Source organism: Phyllobates terribilis, unplaced genomic scaffold, assembly GCF_046119375.1.
Source record: "Phyllobates terribilis strain yellow unplaced genomic scaffold, ASM4611937v1 Scaffold_11__3_contigs__length_659146591, whole genome shotgun sequence".
NCBI lineage: Eukaryota > Metazoa > Chordata > Amphibia > Anura > Dendrobatidae > Phyllobates > Phyllobates terribilis.
This window is the reverse complement of record NW_027362771.1, coordinates 531,138,261-531,150,608: the sequence shown is the minus strand read 5'-3', so window position 1 is coordinate 531,150,608 and position 12,348 is coordinate 531,138,261. Positions and strand designations below refer to the sequence as shown.

Here is a 12,348-nt window from a genome sequence, read left to right as displayed (position 1 = left end):
GCATCCAAATCATGTTTGCTTGTCAGGTGGGTAAAAAACACCAAAAGTCAATTCCATGAAACAAATCTGTATCCCTTTTTTTAAATCACCAATTAAGTAACTAATCAATGGAACGAATAATCAGAAATAATGCACATAGAGGGGACACGATTACCAAGATCAAATTGAGCCTCGCATTGCCAGGATGGAAAGTTTTGGTGTTGGTTTCCCCCTTCACATCTTTACCATGACCCTTGGAATAGTTTTCCACCTCTTGTTTGCAAATTATGTAGTTCGTTTGGAGAGGAGTGTTGCATAGTATCTTGCTGCTGAATATCCAAGCGAATAGGACCAACTAAGGCAGGGACCGCTCTCCCCCAACAGCAGATGGACTGGATTGTCTTCCTCAATGGCAGGTATAACCTCGATTAGAAGTGTGCTAAAAAATATTTCCGTTCCAGCTTATAAAATACAAAATATGACATATGAACCTTCTTAGCTAAGAAAATAAACTTTATTAATTTTGCATAAATATTTATACAATAAATAAGCAGCTTATATTTTCTTTAAAAAAAGAAAAATATTGCACAATGTGCATATAGGCGGCAGATAAACATACATTTTAGAAGTTTTATATTGTGGTTCTTAGTTATAAATCCTGTGACTTGCCAGAAATATGGATTTCCCCCAGGCCCTCCCCGGTGTAAATGCCGCTGTTCTGTATCTGGCGTGATTTTTCTTTTGGTCTTCTCCACTCCTGAGATATGGACTAATATATATATATATACACACACACACACACACTATCTGGTACTGGTATCCAAACTGGATGTGGTCCTCAACACTTCTCTGTTGGCCTCTTCATGAGGACCACATCTCCTTGGCTAACAAACTAGATTTACATATTCTGTATAATCCTTAGGACTTGAGTAACCAGTTAATTGTTTTGGTTGATATCTCTATTGTTCAGTAATTGTTTCTTTGTATATTATCTGGCACCGTTAGTGCCTTATGACTGTATTTTGTGGTTATTTCTGTTTTACATATTATTAATAATGAAAAAGGGGACCATATCAGAAACAGAGGCATAAAAGCAGAAAAAAAAAAAAAAGAAGTAAATTCATAATTGTGACGAGTCCTCATTAAGATGTTGACCCTCCATAAGGTTAGCCAATTGATCTTTGGGGTTTCATGGCAGTAGTTGTAGGTAGACTGGGGCAAAGATTCAGACCACTGCCATATACGTGTAGCTACATGCTTGGGCCAAGGTAGAGTCCAGTGGCTTGTGGATGTCCTTTCCTTGCATGAAGTATCATCCAAGTCTCTTCATTGTATGGTCACAAGTCAAGTCCCCCGCCCCCCACCCTTTATCTCCGGAATGGGTACAGCTCCCTAGTAAGGTTTGTAATGTAGCACGGCATCTCTTTACAACCTCCATTCTTCCCATTACTTTCAAAATTGTAGGCTACCCTATAAGCCAGGCGGGTCAGTAGTTGAGTCAGTTCAAGATCCTTTTCGCTCCCATTTAGCAGGTCATATAATGCTTTAAGGAAGAAAGAGCCCAAAGGATTATTGAAAGCTGCATATCCTGAAAAGTAGAGGGATGAAACAAAGATTAAGAGAGACATCAATGTTTAGTGCTACCAACTGTAACCTAGTAGGAATTATATTTTCCCTTTCCTAGCAAAACTTCAGCCTTAGACTATGGACCTCTGCACCTTCTAGGATGGCCTTATTCCAGACATTAATTATGTTAACCTCTGCATTATTTGGTCACATTACAGCTTTAATTACAATTATACTCATACTCTACCTTCACTGCTTGCAAACATGACCACAGTATCTCTAGGAAGGAAGTCAATGTGAGAGAAGGCACTTATGTGCACCGGAGCACTGTCGGTTTGAAGCTCTGTGCCCTCATCTAGTTTGCTTCCTCGGCATGCCTGCAAACAAAAAGGCTAGGCATCATACCGTATACATTAATATAGTAAAGTCAGTCAATATTGCCCACTGGCAAGTCCATGGGCTGATTATTACCTGTATGAAGAATAGCTTGGGTATTCCAGCCAGCGCAGGGCTATTGTGTGGAGAAATCAGGTCATAGAGGTCCCTCAGCAGAACAGGTTCCCCATAAAAGTCATATATGATGCCCTCTTCACCATGGCTGGAGAGGATGCTGATAAAGCAATCACCTTGTGGCTTCTTACTCTCTGCAGAAGAGATCAGGATTACTGATACAACATCCAACAGTTACCCTTTATGGACCTGCCAACAATCTAGTAGTATAGGCTGTCAGGGACCTCAATGCATCTCATCTTACAAAATAAAATGAATGCCATGCTTGGGTTTTCGCCTAAAGAAAAGAGGCAATAGTGATGAAGAGCAAACCATTACTTTTTCTGCCTTCATAATTATCAGTTGACGTTTGGCAACACTGGATTGTAATTGCTTCCCAGAACATTAGTCTTAAGCTACGTTCACACGTTCAGTATTTGTAAGCCAAAACAAGGAGTGGAACAAGCAGAGGAAAAAGTATAATAGAGACCCAGCACCACTTCTGCACTTTTCACCCACTCCTGGTTTTGGCTTACGAATACTGAACGTGTGACTGGGCCTTACATGCGATTCACTGGAAACCCTCAAATTCAGCTATGAAATGCAATTTGCATGGAGTTTAGTTAATACAAATTGCTGATAAAAGCCACTTAATATGCTCCAATGTCTCTGCAGACCCCTGAGCATAACAGAAAGGGTTAGTATTTAAATAAAATTATGCCCAATTCTCACCTGTCTGGCACCACAGCTCTCCAATAAGTTCTCCGCTGGCTTACTCATTTCCTTCGGCTCCAGTCTTCTCTTCCATATTCAGTTATCTTCACTCTTTAGCACAGACTCGACCTTACGTGAAGTCACTAGAGGCCTAATCTGCACCTGGGGTGCTGGATTGAAGACAGAAGAGAAGACTGGAGTGAAGAAACAGCCATCAGGGGATAGGGAGGGGAACTGCAATGCAAGAACGGGCGATTAAAATGTTTATTATTTTATTTTTTTTAATGCCACACTGTCCCTAAAAGTAGTCAAGCAAATCCGACATTTGCTAATCTTTATGTCACGTTTCAAAATAAAATCACAGAAATGCAAAACTCACCCTGCAACTTTAGTGCTTACTGCCCCAATTTAAATAAATCCATAATTATGGTCTAATTATTGGGAAAAATAAGACTGAATTGCTCTAATTTCCTTTCATTACTGGCACATATTCTATGAAAAGCTAGCTTCCCTCCCACCAGGATGGAAATTCTAAGAAAAAACAAACAAAAAAAAAAAAACTTTACACTTGCCAACTTTTCGTGCCAAGCATCTGGGAGAGGAAGCCATTCTAACTTTTGCTATGCCATTTTCTGAAGTCACACCCCTCCACACTAATTTCCTGCATCTTCAAGTCTTGTTCTCCTCCACATGGAACGCAGAAGTCTCACAGAAAGGTTTACTTAAAAGGAGGTTTCAGAAAGGCTCAGCTCAACCCAGGCAGGTAAATTTGTGTACTTTTTAGAGAACCCAGTAGGCCTCGCATTATTTCTGGAAGTTCTGAGAGAGTCAACAAGTTTGCCTAAAAATCTAGCTATTGTGGCTGAGAAACACTTAGCATTCCCCTTCTTGAAGAGGTCCTCTTCTTCCTTCCTTTTCATCCCCATCCCCTCTTCTGGCTTATTTTTGACCTTATCCTGTACTGGATTTCTCTAAAGAACACAACCCAACCACCCATTAGGCAATGTGCAATACTTATTTTGCTCGGTGACTACTAGGACACAGATTAGAGACCATCACTGTCAAAATTAGAGCAAAAATCATTTTAAGTTGCATTTATTGCGTCCTCTGTCGTAGAGCAATTTTGTGAGAGCACTTTATACTGTCTACCGTACCTCTCTGGTAGATCTCTCTGATCTCCTTGCCACTGATGTCTGTATTAAGAGATACTTCAAATCCAAGATTGGAAAGTACTCTGTGAAGGCGTTTTGTGTCATGCTTGACGCTTTTCCGGGGTGGTAATGTTGTACCGCTGCCCCCTGATCGTGTGTGAAACTCTGTAATGCCGATAATAACAGCTCGAGATTTGGCCGCCTTCGACATGATGAATCACTAAGAAAACAAAGATGAGAATGACAGTGTTAAGTTTATTAAAAAAAAAAAACAAAACACCATCTCACCCAACGAACAAGAGTTTTGATTGTTTGTTCGGGAATTGCCGGCCTGTTTAGACACTTGTTCCCAGTAATTGGCCTGTCTTAATGGGCTTTTATAAATTGAATTAGTCTAGGCAATTGTGGGGCACCTGCGGGTTCAGTTGCCACAGAGGTACTGCATCTCAACCAGAGATGTGGTGCCCCACTTTCAGGTAAGGAGGGAGTACTGCCCGGGACCCACCCACCTGCATCCAACACTACACCCTTTCAGACCAGCAGGAGGGGCAAGATGCACTGGCTTATGCTGAGCCCTGTTCCTGGTTGGAAGTGGGGGGAACCATGTAGTGGGTGGAGGAAGTAGTTTAGGGGAGCACTTCAGTAGGAGTACAAAAAGGGAACCATCTTGAGAGAGACAGTCAGAGGAGAGAGAGTTGGGAGCAGGAGCTCTGCTCAGAGGAGAGGGCCTAGATTGAGAGGCCCAGGAGGACAGGCTGGAAGAGGATGGGAGCAGAGGGAAGGCTCCAGGAGTGAGGGGATCCCAGGGGCACAGCGAGTGCGGAAGCCACCGCATGCGACCGAATCTACCAGAACGTGGAGGGATCAGGCCGCAAAGGGGATATAACTAGTGGAAAACTACAAGGCTCAGCTAGAAACCAGAGGCTACTGCACTTTCAGGGTGCAGCTGCTCACAACCGCATCTACATCACTAAAAAGGTAGCCACATAGGATTCACAGGACTGCAGGTTGCCCACCAAAATCAGAGGTTACCGGCTTGGGACACTGGTTGCGAGGCGCAGGGCAGGAGGGAGAGAGCCAGCGCAGGAAGATGACTGAGGAAGGCACACAGAATGGGGTCCCGTTATGTACTCCTGAAACACCTGGGAGTTTGCTGAACCCCTGTCTTGGCATGGGAGGTTACTCTAGTACTGGTAACCTGGAGTTAAACAACTGAGTAAACCTTGAATTCTGCACCCCACTGTATCCTAGAATTATTATCTGCACCATCCCCTGCACAGCAACATCTATCTATAGCATCATCACTGCACTGCCCTGGAGCTTAGCTCTACTGTGGAGAGCTGAACCAACTCTGCTGCGTCACCATCAGCTCCAGGGGATCTGCACCGCAGCGGCGGCTCCATATAGCCGCATGCCACAGGTGGCGTCATGAACATTAAACTATAATCCCCTTTTATTGACCGCCCTGGGTCATGGACCGGATCACTGCCACTGTGACATCCCCTGCACCGACCGGCCCGGCCCAGGGAGCCCGTCACAATCCCATCTAAGCTATATGCATTAGCAGAAATTTCTTTCCTGCCCTGTTGTGATAATCTGAAGGACTAGGGCAATAGGACATAATATGTTAATGATACAGGGGAAGGTATACTAATGAAAATGAGCCAGAATCATAGCTTAAATAAATCCAAGCATTTTAGACATTTATCTGACCAGGGGACATGGCTTAGCAGGATGGGGTATATAAAATTAGCCAAAGTATGCCAAAGTTTGGCACAAAAAAAAAAAAAAAGTCAACCATGAGATGTTGTGAAGATTGACTAAAACAGTGTAAGTGGCCAAAGTTATTAAGCATGTACCACTGTAATAAATTGCTGTTCTAGTCTATTCAGAGCTAATTTTAAGTCAGTTTTAGGAAATCTGCCCTCACGGTATGGTCATACATGTAAATCATTCAAACTATTACTAAAGGTCAAAAGGGGTAACGTTTCTCCTTATGGAGAGTGACACACCAGCTCTGGCACGTCAAGGTAAGGAGGCTTATTCGCCATGCAATGCTCCTCTGGGGAATTTAATATGCGAATTGCCTCTTCAGAGAAAAAGAGGACTTGTAGGTGGCGCTGTAGAGTACAAGTCCTCTTTTTCTCTGAAGAGGCAATTTGCATATAAACTATTACTAGTCATTTATTTTGGAGCTCCATCTGTTTGCTAAAGTTGAGATGAGCTTTAAAAGGAATCTCCTTTTCTCTGGAAGACCCAATATGTTTATGATTATTACAGTTGCCCATAAGTGGTTTTTTTTTCCCCCCTTTCTCTTGTGGATGTGCTAAAAGAAAATTACAAGCTTGCTGCCAGGTTCCCATCCATGACTTGTCAGAAGTCTGACCCATGAGGTCTGCCAACTTGGATCCTATAGCAATGTTGAATTTTAGTGGTACCCCATTCCCCATTTTCAGTATGTATTGTCACCACTATTGAAAGTTAATAGGAACCTAGAGAATCTACATTGCAAAAAATAAAGTATTAATCATTTATCCATTATTTTAATGGTTGATTTTTTTTCTATTTAAACATTTCATAAGTTACAGCAGAAACCTTGTTAAATGGAGCTGCTGAGCAAGACTCATGTAAAATGTAGGCCCGAAATAGCCCAGAGCGGCGCTGGCCTGCCACTGATCATAACATCTCTGGAGGATGATCAAGAAAAATGAGGTTTTCTGTCAATGACACCTTCAGGTCTCAGCCGGTAATGGAAACAGATATTAAACGGAATTTCATTCAACATAATGCAACTTGTCAGCGAAATATTGTCTTGACAAGCGACATCGCTCCCGGATGTGACAAACGATGACAGCGGCAATTGAACCATTCTGTGGGGCCCCAGGCTGGTTGTGTCCTCCGGAGTAAAATACAAAGAACATTTCCTTGTAATACATGTGCATTATAAGCATACTGACACTTAGGTATAAATCCAACCCCCCACCCCCCACCCCATGTAATAAAAAGAAAAAAATATATATAATTGCAAAACTGGAATTTGGCCATTTGTCAAGATTTGAAAAATTGAACTCAGTATTATTAATTTGTCAAGCCATTATGATCGTTGTGGCTTTTCCCGAGGTGTATGGCACCTCGCTTGCTTAGACAATTCAAGGGCGTACAGTATGTACCATTGAAGTAGCCCATTTTGCAGCAGGTTTTCTGGAGAGTGTGGGTCAAGTCTAAGGTGGTCCCTTTCCCTATTAGGGATGGGGACCCCAGGGAAATGCCTAGTTTGCCTGCTCCCAACGCTGGCCCTGCCCATTATTATTGGAGGAGACGATCCCTTTGGTACCGTAATCCTAGCGAAGGGTGTGTGTGAGGAGGGATATTGCCAGGCTCATAGAAGGATAGGTGAAATGTGCTTTGAATTTAGCACTTGGTAACTCAACACAAGGTCCAGTACAGGAGCAGAAAATGAGAATAGATTTATGTGATTATAGGGCGATGCTCTTTGAACACAGGCCACTGTTATATGGGTAAAGCCACGTTCACACATTGAGAATTTGGTCAGTATTTTACATCTGGTTTTGGCTTACAAATACTGGAGTGGGTGATAAATACAGAAGTGGTGACGTGTTCCCATTATACTTTTCCGCTGATTGCTCCACTCCTGGTTTTGGCTTCATAAGGCCACTATCAGTATTTGGTCAATATTTTTTCCTCAGGAGTGGGAGACAAAACCAGGAGTGGGTGATAGAAACAAGTCACCAATTCTGCATTTATCACCCATTCCTGGTTTTGGCTCCCACTCCTGAGAAAAAAAAAAAAATACTGACCAAACACCGATAGTGGGGCTGTGGCCAAATACTGAGCGTGTGCAGATGACTTAAGGTTTTTACATGAAGTTTAACATTTTGCAAACTAATTTGTAGTTATTATCTGATACCATATACATGAGTAATTTACAGCACCATGGTGCTATATAAATAAGTCTGATAGCCTGGTAAGTATAGGCAAGCTACATTAAAAACTTTTCACTTGCCATAAATACGGATCTGTCAGCTCTCCTGTGTGGTGCAGTGTATAGAGGATGTGTCCCGTGTATATAGAGGATGTGACAGCTGCTCTCCCGTGTGGTGCAGTTGACGCGCCCAGGGGATGGGGACGACTACTCGGCGCCCGGGCCATGTTGTTGGTCTTGGGGATGTCGCGGTGGCCGGCTCCCGGGCCCGTAGCCTGGGGTCACTCTTAAAAAGCAAGGGATAGGGGGGGGGGGGGTGGGTGCCAGGTGTATGGGAAAGGGGAAATTGTTCGTGACGCCACCTGTGGTGTCTGGTGAGGATCACCAGCGCTGCTACAGTCCTCTGAGGCCGGTGATCAGGCAGCTTAGTTGGTGCGGCTCCCCACAGGTGGAGCGGGGCCTCAGGGCAGCGTAGGAGAAGGGATGCAGGATAGAGCGTTGGCAGGTGCAGTGCCGCGGAGAAAAGAACAGACAGAGGCAGTAATTGAAGTCATCCGAGTCTTTACTCAAGGTGGTGCTTTCTCAGCTCAGAGCTTCTCTCTGCTGTCACACGGCGAGCTGCGGCCGCCAGGGTGGGGTTCAGCACACTCCAGGTAGTTCAGGAGCGCTTGACAGGACCCCCGCTCTAAAGTGTTCCTCTCCTGGTGAACTTCTCCCTCCTTGTGTCCCCCACTGTGTCCCGTACGGGTACTGCGATGTCCTTGATGGGTAGCGTGTAGCTCCCGGACCGACTGGGTGCCCTTCTTGGTGACTGGTGGTGGGAACGTGGCGCAAGGCCGGGTCCCTCTGGATGAACTCAGATTAGGGCATACAGGTGGCAACTCTGCTCCGTCCATATCCCCCTGGGATCCACATAAGCCTCCGGACTTTTCCGACAGAGACGTGATGTGCAAAGTCAGATAATCGGGGACCGGTACCCCCTCTTGCGGCAGGGTCTCTCTGGCAGGGCCAGAATAAGGTGTGCAGGTGGCGACTCGGCTCCGTCCGCACCCACTAAGATCCTTTCGCCTGTGGAGCCTAACTCCTCTGCTCCCCTCCTGGGCCTTCTTGGTTGGACTCTGACGGGGGACAGAGCCGGTTATAACTCTGCCCCAATCCCCCGTCTCGAGGCCTGAGACCGGGAACAGTGGACCCTGAGGCGACGGCAGCCTTGTGCTGACCTGCCGTCCCAAAGATCCACGACCAAAGACCCGGTTATTAAAATGGCCTCCAGTTAAATATGATTCTATTAAGTGCTCAAGTAAAGTGCTCCCTCACTACATGGTTCCCCCTAACTTTGCGATTTTGTGACCTCTCATACAGTATGCTGATATTGTAATATCAGCTGTCAGATATGGGGTGAGCACATTGCCAGCATGATTGATCCTATTTGCAGATGTGAATAGCCCCATTTTTCATATGACAGTCTGAACCCAGCCTCTAAAATCTGCAGAAAAATCTGGACCTGATTTTGAAACCTCATTCACTTCTACACCAAATATCTTCAGCCAAGCTGCAGTGTCAGCACTAGGCCTCATTCACACATTGCTGTCTTGATCAGTTTTTTTTTTTTTTTTTTTTTTTTTTTTTTTTTAAATTCCACATATGATCTAGCTGCTGCCAAAACAAATGTTCGATCACTTAGTTTAACCTCTTTTGCCGTGCAATGCTCCCCTGGGAAATTGCCTCTTCAGAGAGGAAGACGACTTGAGCTCTACAACGTCACCTGTGGAAGCAGCAATCCTACAAGTCACAATCGACCCTTTAACAAGTCTTGCAATAGGACTTCATAAACAAGCCAAATCAGAATCTCAGTTTGAAGACACGGTGTTTAGGGGTATTGCCCCTCATTAGTGCAAAGTATGAGATCTGATTTTGCTAGGTGGGAGGCTCTGGATTGGGACCTAAGGGGTAATGTTCTTCTTGTGGAGAGTAATGTGGCGCCCCTGAGGGTTTGGTCGCCACAGAGGTATTGCATCTCACTTTCAGGTAAGGAAGGAGTACAGCTCAGGACCCTAACACCAGCATTCACTACACCACATTTCCGGGGGACAGGGAGAGATTGCTCCGACGGGAGAGCACAGTCCTTGGTCCCTGGCTGGAGTGGGGGGGGGGGGGACCAGCTAGAGAGGGGGAACCATGTAGTGGGTGTAGGTGTAGGACGTAGATCAGGGGAGCACTTGAAAGGAAGCTGTATAAAAAAAAAAAAAGAGGGAACCATCTTAGATCAGTGTTCAGTCAGAGGAGGAGAAGTGACAGGAGCAGAGGCTCTTTATGAGCTCTGCTCCAGAGGTGGGCCTAGCCAGTGAGGCCCAAGTCTGAGAGAAGAGACAGCAAGAAGGCTCCAGGAACAGAAGGGATCCTAGGGGTACGGGCAGTGCTCGAGGCCACCCGTACGCCCGAATCTGCCGGGAGGTGGAGGGGTCCCTCAACTAGTGGAAGATTGCAAGTCTCAGCTAGAAACCGGAGGCTGCAGAACTTTATTTTCCACGCCAGTCTCACCGAGAAGGTAGCCATATAGGACCCAGGGGACGGAACATACGTCACCCGCCAAGGCCCGCAGGTACTAGATTGGAGTCACTAGGTGTGAGGTGCAGAGAAGAGGCCAGAGAAAGGACACAGAAGGGGGTCCTGATAAGTACTCCGGAGCTATCTGGGGGGTGGACTGAACCCCTCACTGAGTACGCATAGCACGACGGGGGAGATTGCTCTGGTACCTGTAATCTGGACTGCAACAACTGAGTAAAGACCCTGGGACTGCACTATCTTGGCTCTGTGTCCCTTGCTGCGCCATCCCTCACTGCACTACAACGCCCAGCACAACCACCATCATCCACACTGCCCTGAAGCTAACTCTTCCTGTGGGGAGTAATAATACCCTTGCTGCAATACCACCAGCTTCAGAGGACTGCTCCACAGCGGCGGCCCCCTTTAGCCGCATTCCACAGGTGGCGTAGTCAGACTCTTTAATAAAACTCATATACAATTCCTCTTGGATTGACCACCCTGGGTCACTGCCACAGTGACTACCGGCCCGGCACCGGGTACCCCACGGGGCGTGTCAGTAACATACCGGCTCTGAAGCGGTTAAGTTACAAAAAGACAGAACATGTGTACAAGTCTTTTAGACATTGCTGTCTAAACATTGCTGTGAATTTTTCACTCTTTTGTTGGGTCGGGTCCCCTCCCCTCCCCTCCCCTCCCCTCCCCTCCCTCTTCAGGTGGGTTGAAGGCGGAATTCACCTGAAATAAGCATCATGTGCACATACCCCAACCAAAGCTGAGCAACTGGAGCCCCTGAACCTCCATAGTATCATCACTACAACAAGTTATTTTGCGCATAAAACTTTCCATAGTTGAGAAATCCGCAATATTCGGCACTCTAGCTGCTGTGTAACTACAACACCCAGCATGCCCTGCCATACACATTAGATAATTAGTAGTTAAATAACTTTTTACTAGCAGTTATCTATCAGACATGTGCATTATAAACAGGAATAGCATGGTCCCCCTACAATTTATATCTATAAAAACATGATAGAGGATACATAAAAATTAAAATATTGTCAGCTCCTTGGCCCATTCATCTATCCAGTGGCTAATGGCATCAACCAACAAAAAATGCTATAGAGAACATTGATGCATAAAATAACCTAATACACTATAATGATAATATATATAATTACACAAGAATACTGAATAAAACCCCACGTTTACAGGACCTACCAGGGACTATTTCTACAGTTGTTACCTGCTGCCTGCGCTCCTCCAATACTGTGACTTCAGCACACCCGTACTATGACTTATGTAAGGAGTGTCAGGCTGGGCGGGTTGTGCAGCCAGGTGTCTCTCCACCTATCAGCAAGGTAAAAGCTCCGAGCTGTTATCTGCCCCAATAATATCTTTTATGGGTTGATAGCTATTACCCTGTGATCCCTCGTGATTCTCTGGCAGAAATAATATATTTATGCGCTCATTTACTGGTACCCCGAAAAGCCTTAAATAGCAGACTCTCCTGTCCTTTCAGGTTAACACTGAAGCAAAGCTGCAGTCACAGGGTGGGTGTGGGAGAAAGGCTATTTTCTGCAAACAGTGGCAAAAAAGTAGTAAGGTCACAATGTGTGAATAAACATCTCATTCAGACATCAGTTTTTCATGTAAATATTCTATCTGAGTTTTCACATACCCATTAGGCCACGTTCACACGATCAGTATTTGGTCAGTATTTTACATCAGTAAACCAGGAGTGGGTGATAAATACAGAAGTGGTGACGTGTTTCTATTATACTTTTCCTCTGATTGTTCCACTCCTGGTTTTGGCTAAGGGTGCTTTGACATTGCGCTTAGTTCCACGTTCATCGGTCCCTTTGGGGCTTGAAACCCCTGCAAAACGGGATTCGGACGTATGCGTCAACACGTCCATAGACTATAATGGTGTCGGCGTATACACCTATTGAAGCGTAGTTT

The 12,348-nt window shown here is 45.2% G+C and overlaps 1 protein-coding gene across 2 annotated transcripts; it reads right to left on the bottom strand.

The window, feature by feature from the left end:
* Window positions 1-471: 471 nt before the first annotated feature.
* LOC141165282 (caspase-7-like) lies at window positions 472-11,730 on the bottom strand. 2 transcript variants are annotated; one of them, XM_073650874.1, is made up of 5 exons: window positions 11,633-11,730; window positions 3,903-4,119; window positions 2,017-2,189; window positions 1,793-1,922; window positions 472-1,567 (listed from the first exon to the last, which is right to left on the bottom strand). In XM_073650874.1, exons 2-5 carry the CDS (start codon window positions 4,108-4,110, stop codon window positions 1,347-1,349), a joined length of 732 nt encoding a protein of 243 aa, XP_073506975.1. In that variant the 5' UTR covers window positions 4,111-4,119; window positions 11,633-11,730; the 3' UTR covers window positions 472-1,346. The 2 variants fall into 2 exon arrangements, with proteins under 2 accessions (XP_073506975.1, XP_073506976.1); XM_073650875.1 differs by having other exon boundaries at window positions 11,608-11,690.
* Window positions 11,731-12,348: the final 618 nt, after the last annotated feature.